The 8,983-nt window shown below is 54.3% G+C and overlaps 4 protein-coding genes across 4 annotated transcripts; 2 read left to right on the top strand and 2 right to left on the bottom strand.

Moving 5' to 3' along the window:
* Nucleotides 1–345: 345 nt before the first annotated feature.
* Nucleotides 346–645, bottom strand: CTAM01_11415 (uncharacterized protein; the record flags this gene model as incomplete). Its single annotated transcript, XM_060527426.1, has 1 exon — nt 346–645. The coding sequence occupies one exon, from the start codon at nt 643–645 to the stop codon at nt 346–348; it is 300 nt and encodes a 99-aa protein (XP_060377996.1).
* A 475-nt stretch (nt 646–1,120) lies between these two features.
* On the bottom strand, nt 1,121–1,801 carry CTAM01_11414 (cytidine and deoxycytidylate deaminase zinc-binding region; the record flags this gene model as incomplete). Its single annotated transcript, XM_060527425.1, has 1 exon — nt 1,121–1,801. The coding sequence occupies one exon, from the start codon at nt 1,799–1,801 to the stop codon at nt 1,121–1,123; it is 681 nt and encodes a 226-aa protein (XP_060377995.1).
* Nucleotides 1,802–4,210: 2,409 nt separating this feature from the next.
* Nucleotides 4,211–5,503, top strand: CTAM01_11413 (uncharacterized protein; the record flags this gene model as incomplete). Its single annotated transcript, XM_060527424.1, has 1 exon — nt 4,211–5,503. One exon carries the CDS (start codon nt 4,211–4,213, stop codon nt 5,501–5,503), a length of 1,293 nt encoding a protein of 430 aa, XP_060377994.1.
* A 1,738-nt stretch (nt 5,504–7,241) lies between these two features.
* Nucleotides 7,242–8,064, top strand: CTAM01_11412 (aflatoxin biosynthesis ketoreductase nor-1; the record flags this gene model as incomplete). The annotated part of the gene is made up of 2 exons (XM_060527423.1): nt 7,242–7,696; nt 7,776–8,064. The coding sequence occupies 2 exons, from the start codon at nt 7,242–7,244 to the stop codon at nt 8,062–8,064; spliced, it is 744 nt and encodes a 247-aa protein (XP_060377993.1).
* Between the last annotated feature and the right edge of the window lie 919 nt (nt 8,065–8,983).

Genomic DNA, 8,983 nt, shown 5'->3' with positions numbered 1-8,983 from the left:
ACTGGTCATCCACGCTGAGAAAATGCACGCCATGTCCGGCCGATCCGGCAAAGACCATGTTCTTCTTCTTCATTCCCCTCATCCTTCACCCCCATGTCCATGACCCGTTAAACCCGGGCGACTCCATTCCGCAACGTGCTCCCCACGCCGAAAACCGCCTCTGCACTGCATGTGCCTAAAACGACAGCGGGCCACATGGGAAGGCCAGACGAACCCGGCCAATGACGATGCTTCAGACCCCATGAAAGGGGGACCCGTTGAAGAGGGGGGCGTGAAGAAATTCAAATGTACCTCATCGACAGGGGGATGGCTGTACACTATTCCGTACCGCCGCCGTGCCGTAGCCTACACGCCCTGGTCTGCTTTACCCCGCGCCTGCATTTCCGCCTTCGTCTGCTTGGTCCATAACCGCCGTGGCATCGTCGGCATACTTTGGCCAGCACAGTGCGTTGCGTCGTGGACGATGTTCTGCCCGGCGAAGAACGGCGAGTGATGTTCAGCTTCGGGGGCCGAGGGATCGTAGGTGTTGCGGCCGTTCAAGGTGTAGGATCTTGCTGCCTTGGTACGGGCCACGGCCACGAGTGGCCCGGCCGGCCTGTGAATTGGCCCCCCCTCTTCCTCCCGGCGGCGAGTGCCGTATGCCATGCGACGTTGATCGATGCGGCAGCGATTCCTTCCCTTGCCGTTGCGGAGGTCTCACCCACGGCTAGGACACGGCCGGCCGAGATGAGGTTTTCCACGGCACGCACTGGGTTGGCTCCTGTCTCTACACACCTCACAATGACTCGATGCTTCGAAAATAGTAGATATGATGGACGTGGCTGGGAGGTTATAGCTGGATATGGGAACGAGTCTTCGTTAGTGGTATCTCTAATCCTCTAGCTGAACACCAGTCGTCACCGGCGGCATTCCGTATCGATGCTAGAGTATGACGCCGTCTTCACCCGCTCGGTCCTCGACTATGGAAATCCCCCGGCTCCATCGTCGGCGTCGATTTCTCCCAGCCACTGCCAGCAACACCCAACGCGGACTCAGTACTTCGAGCAGTAAGTAGTCCCTAGTAGGTATCCGTAAATCAACCATCCCATTGACGAATCAACTCAACCCGCCGCTTTCTACTCTACTTCCACACGCTCGAACTCTCGGCCCCAGCCTTCTTCCCCTCCTGATACGTCTCACTCAACGCGTTGTACAACCCTTTAACGCGCTCCATCTCCTCCTGCCAATGAGCCCTCTCTCCCTCATCCTTGATCTCCTCCACCAACGCCCCCAAACTCCGCGCCGTGAAGAACTGGTTAGTCCGGTTATACAGCTCCCGTCTCCCCAACGCACTCTTGTCCTCCCCCTCGGCCGGCACGCGAAAGACCTGCTGCAAGATATTGATATCGTGCGGAATCGCAAACAGGTCGCGGCTGTCCTCGTACGTGAAGAGGTAATACACCTCCCGGAAGCCAGACCAGGCGATGCCCGACAAACAAAGGGAGCAGGGCTCGTGGGTTGCGAAGAAGACGCAGTCGGTGCGCGGGGAGGGGCGGGTGGAGGGGTCGGGGAAGTCGCGCGTGAAGAAGGTTTGGATGCAGTTTATTTCGCCGTGGAGGAGGGGGGAGGTGCGTTCGTCGTTTGTGGAGACTGTGTAGGGGGTGAGGGCGTCGTCAGAGGAGAGGATGGCGGCGCCGAAGAGTTTTGAGCCGGAGGAGACGCCGCGGGCTGTTAGGGGCACGATGCGGGTTTCTGTGAGGGTGAGGAGGGAGGCGAGGACGGTTTTTGGGTCGCGGGTTGGGAGGGGGGGTTCTGTGGACATTGTGTTGGTGATGCCTTGTCTGAGTCCTTTGATGTTGTGTGGTGGAGTTGGATTGAGTGATCTTGAGATGTGTGTGAAGTATGATGTGATGTCAATTGCCGGTCGTCGAAGTTTTGTTGGTGTTGATATGGTGATGTGGAACTGGGATGGGCCCGCGACTTTATCAACCCCGCGACGCTTATCGTAAGTCTCCAGATGCTATCCGTACCGCATGTCTAACGTACCTCGAGTAAAGACCTACCCAATTAACGTTTATGAGTGGACGCCGACCTCCTACCATCGGAGGCGTCCGTAGCGCGGGATGGCGGGATGGGGGTTCTACTGTTTCCGGTCGCGGCGAGTTGGGGCGGCGACCTCCGATATCTGCGGTGTTTTTAGAGTCGGAGGTGGGAGATGTGCCGAACGCCAGGCTGTTAATGCGTTTCTTTCGGCTTTGAATGTAAAAATGGAAATGTAAGTAATAAGCGGCGTGAATTGGGGATGACGTGGAAATATCCGCATCTACTTTGCTAAGAAATGTTGGACTTCGGTCGAGAACCAGGCCTGGAGGATGGCCAAGCCCGGAAGCTGGGCCCACTTATCGCCGGTCTCCGATCGGAGGTTGCGGAGAGATCTACCATACGTTAATTTTCCTCGAGCAGAGCAATATAATCGACAACTTGGGCCCGGGGAATAGGGTTTGCGACCGAAGACAGTGACTATACGCTGATCCTTTAGTCGCATAATCGACAGCGTCCTGGATTTTCTGCAGATCGAGTTGAGAAAAAGACACCAGCATCTCCGCGAATGTCACGATGCATCAAGAGCACTAGGAACCGCACCCCACCTGCCTACACTCGCCATCTCACTCGGCGTATTCCGCATGGGATATTCCAGAGAAGATCTTGGGTCTTGGGGCTTGGTAATACAATTTACTCCCCTGAAACTTTGAGACGATCTTGACGGGCGATCCAGTGACATCAACGGGAGCAAGTATGGAAACCACATAAGCAACGACCCGCCTATAGGGTGTGCGCTTGCGTCGAGATGAAGAGAACAGGTGGTTGCGAATGATTGTTTGTGAAGCTCTCGGCAGTTTTAAAGGAGGACCCTTTAGAAGTGCTGACCTATCGTACGGAGAATATCCTGGTCCAAGTGATGACCTCTGAGTCCGCTGCATTGAAAGATGGAAAATCTGTTCATCAGGCTTGTAACAGAGCTAAGCTACCTTGTATAAGAGAGGAGAGTTTAGGTTGCTGTGTTGACTTCGGCGCTAACACTAATCGCCTTGCGAGCTCAACGATATCATCTAGGTCCAGACCCAGGTTTGACTTGCGCCTGCGTAGATATGAACACCTCAAAGTCGATTCGGACTGTATGCTTCTCGCGATCCCCGATAGTTATGTCAAACAAGCGAGCATCGAAGCTTTAAGTAACCTATCTCTTTCCGCTCGCTCTCCAATCCGAGGTATTTCACACGGAATATTCAATGTAGGGGACGGGATAGATGACTGAATAAGATGTATTACCTTGGGTCACATCTTCATTTCAGGGTAGTGACGATAGACTGTTGCGTGCATATCAATCCTGACCCAATAAGCAACTTGCTGTAGCTGACAGAGCATCTTCCGGAGCATTCCTGCTGGCACTAGACACTGAAACAGGCTGATGAGCATAGAACCTTATACTGAGCTCCCGGTGGCTTGAAAGGCAGACGCTTCCGGCTGGGCAAGTCCGTCTCTGTCTCGAGGCGCCTAATTGGTGAGGTTTTTGGTGTTAGACGTTGAATGAGTTCATCGTAGTACTGAATCAATTCATATGTGGTATTTCATCGGCGATTCTTGTCTCAAATCTTTTTTGATTTCTTGCCAGACGCACTTTCCCTTATCCATGCACCTCTCTCGCGTAGTCGCCGGAGCCATCAACTTCGATTAATATTGAAACCTGACCACTCAATTGACGGCTCTCAACTCTGGTATCTTTTCTCGTAGCCGGCGAAGTGAATTTCAGAAGGATTACCCATGTCTCCAGAGGCGGGTACTAAGTAGCACATTGGTTTAGCTAGTGTTGTTGATGATCCAGCAGATCTTTTACGACGCGTCATACACATTTAGTGGCCAGCACATTAAACCATCTCACTCATAGCTATCTATTAACTCTTTTCATAGTAGTTGAATGAAGTCTGTAGAGTTATCGACGAGCAATGCCATCAAACTCGGGGGCGGAAGGAGGTGCGTGAGCTAGTGACCCGCTTTATTCATAAAAGAAGAGCCCCCACTGGTCAAAACTGAATGACTAAGCGGTTTCTCAGTTTTCGTCCCTCACCCGCGAGCATACTCACGCCGCCGTCTCATCGACGACACTCAACGACGCCCTCAAAACCGTGTGAGTCTTTAGAAACTCAGACTCGGTTTTCACACTAACGACTCAATGCATTACATACGGCTCCTACGAGCACCAACGCTCACACGCGAAGACAACAGGAAACACCCCTGGTCCCTCAACGTCGTCTTCACAATCACAACCGACCTCGGCGACTCTTTCCTCACACCAGAAGACAATGACCCCGTCAAGATCAAAGTCTCCGCCGGGTGGGAGCATCAGGATCGGAAGCAACAACAGAATGAGGAATCATCAAGGAAGCAGAACAGTGAACCCATGACGCTAGCTGCTGAGAAGGTCCTGCGCTGGACACCAGGCATGCGCGTCCTCAAAGCCGACATCCCAGCCCAACACCTCCCGGGGCGGGGACCCCTCCCCAACACCAACGGTCTCGGTCCGCTGAAGGTACGCATACGCGCCGAGGGTGATAAGTCAGCCGACACGGCGATGAGCGTGAGCATCGCGGGGTTCGAGGGCGAGTGCGGCAAGATCCTGCCCCTCTGGGCAGACGTGCAGACACCAGGCTCCGAAGGGCCGACGACCTGCGTCCGGAGACTCAACCACGGAGATCGCCCCTCGGAGCCAGTGCTTGAGATTGAGGAGGATATTGGGGAGAGTATCGCGCGGCATATCTGGGATGCCGGGTTGATGGCCGTGGCTGGGCTGTGGCAGGTCAGCACGCGCGAGAGCTTCGCTGCGGAGAAGCACCCGTGGCGCATGAAGAAGTTTCACAGCCTTCTCTTCGGGGATGAGCCGGTGAATATCCTCGAGCTCGGATGCGGTGTCGGTATCCTGGGCAACGGGCTGGCGCAGCTCTTGTCGGATGCGGATCCCAAGGGCGAGGGTGCCATCCTCATGACGGATTTGCCCGAGGCCGAGCACCGCGCCTGCGCGAATATTGAGAGGCTCGTGGCAAATGGGGCGGCGAGGGTTCACCCGCGGTATGAGAACCTCGACTGGGACGACGGTCGGAAGGGGGCGTTTGGGCCGCTGGTCGAGGCCAAGACGTGGGACGTCATTGTCATGAGCGATTGCACGTACAACGTGGACTCGCTGCCTTCTCTGGTAAATACATGGACGGCGGTCCACGTGCATAACATCTCGAAGAGCGCGAATGAGAGTGCGCAGACGTGGGTGTACATTGCGTGGAAGAAGCGGCATCCGGATGAGAATGAGTTCTGGAAGCAGGTTGACAGCCAGGGGTGGACTCTACACGAGGAAGATGTTGTTGAGTTGCCAGTGCTCGGCGGCGAGACGGAGAGAATCTTTACGTATCTATTCAGTATGAAGTCTAGGAAGTTCGAGCTGGATGAGGAGAAGGGAGTCTGGAAGTGCTCATAGTCGCGAGCATCAGACCGCCTCGAAAAATGTTCCTCATTTGCCGACGCAAAGGAGACATGTCCAACGATGAGAAGAGGCCGGTAGGCTGTGGAGAAGGGATGAGAGCGACCGCCACATTTGGGCCGGTATCCCACACACTCAACACAGGCATAGACACCGCCGTTGTTCTGGGTTGCCGGCTCCATGTTGAATTGCAATCATCCGGTCATTTATCGACAATTTCCAGCCCTCCCGGAAATCTACATCAATGTAGCTGGTTCCTTTACGCGTCGGAGATCATCAAACGGCACGGCAGGGATGCACAGACTTAGTGGAGGCATTCCGGCGACGGCTGCAGCAAGTCTGGAAAGACATAGGAATGAAAGGTCGCTTTCTATTGGCACGAGTCTGTCATGGAACGACACGCTACTGCATTGCTGCACCCATTCTTTCGGTGGATGTAGCCCTGGTCAGGAGGCTTCCTAGAGAGGGCAACCAAGAGCACTGTCACCGGAAGGCGACTAGGAGGACTGGACCAACTATCGGGGGAATGGCTTTCGAGCGCAGTATGTCTGCGACTGAACTGCTGTTCTGCTCGCGCGGGACAGAACGAGAAGGGGACCAGGCTCATGATATACCAACACAGTTTCACGCTCGCAATGAGCCGTCTAAAGAGAGACCGATGGGCTAATGCAGCCATACCAATTACCCTCTTCTCCCCTTGTCCGAATCCAAGCCCGCTTCGAGCCACGCGGATATGATGGATGCGTCGTCCGTCCTCCTTCACGGCCATCCGCACGATCTGCCCCTTATCGGGCCCAAAAAGGAATCAACAAGCCAACCAGCACGAAAAGCACCTGACGTCTTCAAAAAGCAAAAGAATGGACGATCTGGGAATCGAACCCAGGACCTACCGCATGCTAAGCGATCATTATAACACTAAACCAATCGCCCATGGTATGATCTAGCCCGGACTTGAACCGGAGACCTTCAGTGTGGCAGACGAGAGAGATTGAGGCTCTCGAACTGTTAGACTGACGTGATAACCAACTACACCACCAGACCAGGTATTGTTGAAGATCCACGGGGACCAGGATGAATATGAACGAACGGGAAAGGGAATCGACTTGCGTTGCCGTGAACGGGGCGCGAGAAGCGAGGGTTTGGAGTGCAAAATCTGCTGGTTGCAGGTGAGGGTTTTGATGACCGCCAATCAGAGATCTGCGCTAAGGGGGGTTTTGAAATTGCAGTCTCCGCGCTGGTCGGACGCCGTGGCGGGACTAATGGGGCCGGGGCAACTTGCCGGAAAGGGACCCGCAGACGCTCCGCGAGTCTTCCGCAAGTCTCCCGCATGTCTTCCGCAGAGTTGACCTTGTGTTTACAGGCCATGGACTCATTGTCGAGAACGTAGTGAAGATCTATGGCTTGTTCTGGGAGCACGCTCTCGTATCGTCTACCGTGCTGGGCATGAACAAAGCAACATGAAAGGATCGGCCACTTGACTAGTGCTTACCGTTGCTGCTGGCTGGGTTACGTGGCGGACATAGCCATAACGTTATATAACGTTGACATTCTATCGCCAATCTCCCAGCCTCGCCTCCGATTCATCATGCTTTGATCAAGACCGGGATCTGCCTATATCAAAGTCTTGCCCTGATGAGATCTTGATACTTGATACCGATACAGCTCATCCTTCTACAACAATAGGAAGATAGTGTACATAGTGTTCTCTGCGGAGAGAGATCTCGCCCTAGACGCCATGGCACCAACCACAGTCCTCATCACCGGTGCAAACAGAGGCCTAGGCCAAGGCCTTCTCCAGCGCTATCTCGCCCTCCCAAACCACACCGTGATCGCAGGCAACCGCGACCCGAACCACGCAACATCGCAAGCCCTCAATGACCTACACAAAGCCGACGGAAGCAAGCTCATCGTCGTCAAGATCGATGCCACCGTCGAGAAGGATGCCCACGACGCCGTGAAGGAGCTACAGGAAGCCCACGGAATCACCCACCTCGACATCGTCATCGCCAACGCCGGCATCTCGTACGCATTGCCGACAGTCGCTGACCTCAAGATCTCCGACCTCCAGGCGCACATGGAGCCCAACGTCTATGGTGTCGTCGCGCTATATCAGGCTACGCGACCGCTGCTGCGCAAGTCGTCCAAGGAACCCATGTTTGTGCCGATGGGTTCGACTGCTGGATGCATAGAGTGAGTTACATATTGCCTCTCGCATAGGTCAATTGAGATAAAGGCATTAGCACAAGGTCAGCTGACATCGTTCCAAAAGAAACCAACCTCCCATCCCGAACGCCGCCTACGGCCCCTCCAAGGCCGTGGTAAATTGGCTCACGGTTAGAATGAATGCAGAAGAAGACTGGCTCAATGCCTGGGTACTGATCCCCGGCTGGGTCCAGACCGACCTCGGCAACGCTGGTGCTCGGGGTCTGGGTCTGGAGAAGGCACACATTGGCGTTGATGAGTCGTGCGATGGCATGATGGGGGTTCTTGCTGCGGCGAGCAAGGAAAAGTATGGTGGCAAGATGGTGGCGTATAATGGCAACTTTCCTGCGTGGTAGGTAGTTAGTTCAGGTCTGTTTATCTGTGAATGCTCCCGTTCGAAATAGTGGCTTTGGATTGAAAATTTGGCCCCGTGGTATTCATTTACCTGGTGTAACGTGAAGTTGTCTGGAATCAGGACTGATTATGTATGTTAGTCAACGTCAGGGGCTGGACAGGGAGACAGTCGCATCTAGATGTCGTAAGCATCCCTCCCTTGTCTGGGACGCAACCGCATAATCTTCCATGTCGCTACTTCTCGGCTACCAACACATTCCTCGGCCCGCGACTGCCACGCAACGTCAACCCTAAATTCCTCATTCGGCCCGTACTGGAATTGTGTGTAACGGCATGAAGCTCGACAGCCCCTTGGCCCCTAAGCTAGACGCCCGAGACAACAAAATGCTTAGCTTCTACTTACCCTTCAGCCTCATGATCATAGAGGCCACTGTCTCAACCTCAACGTCGTACGGCATATCTGAGCGAAACGAGATATCTCATCGCCCTGGGACTCGGTATCGAAGTGCCGTGAGCGCTTCCCTTCAAGCATCAACCTCATTTCCTTCCCACATGTGCCAAGACGAGCTTTGGAATTTTGGAATTCGTGATCACGCCAATTGACCTATGGCCTCCGCAAGCAACCGGGGCCGATCTTCTCGGATTATTGCAGTGTTCATTTAGCGGAGATATTCATGGCTTCAAAGGACTGTCTCGGGCCGGGCACGCGTCTGCTCAACACCAGTAACCCACCTCACGAGAGGAATGATGGGTAATGGCTCAACGGCATGATGGCGCCTATGGAAGTATTCAGCCTCTTTGCTCTGTGGCCTGTTGGAAATTCCCAGCACAATCTCGGCCCTCTGCAATGTTCACATATGTCTGGATGGACCAAATAACTGGAACCTCGCAGATCTTGCTGAGCTCTCTTCATCCTATTTC

The sequence above is a fragment of the Colletotrichum tamarilloi genome (genome assembly GCF_030869305.1).
Source record: "Colletotrichum tamarilloi strain Tom-12 chromosome Unknown Scaffold_61.1, whole genome shotgun sequence".
In the NCBI taxonomy this organism is placed as follows: Eukaryota; Fungi; Ascomycota; class Sordariomycetes; order Glomerellales; family Glomerellaceae; genus Colletotrichum; species Colletotrichum tamarilloi.
The sequence above is the reverse complement of the archived record's forward strand: the minus strand, read 5'-3'. Positions and strand labels throughout refer to the sequence as shown.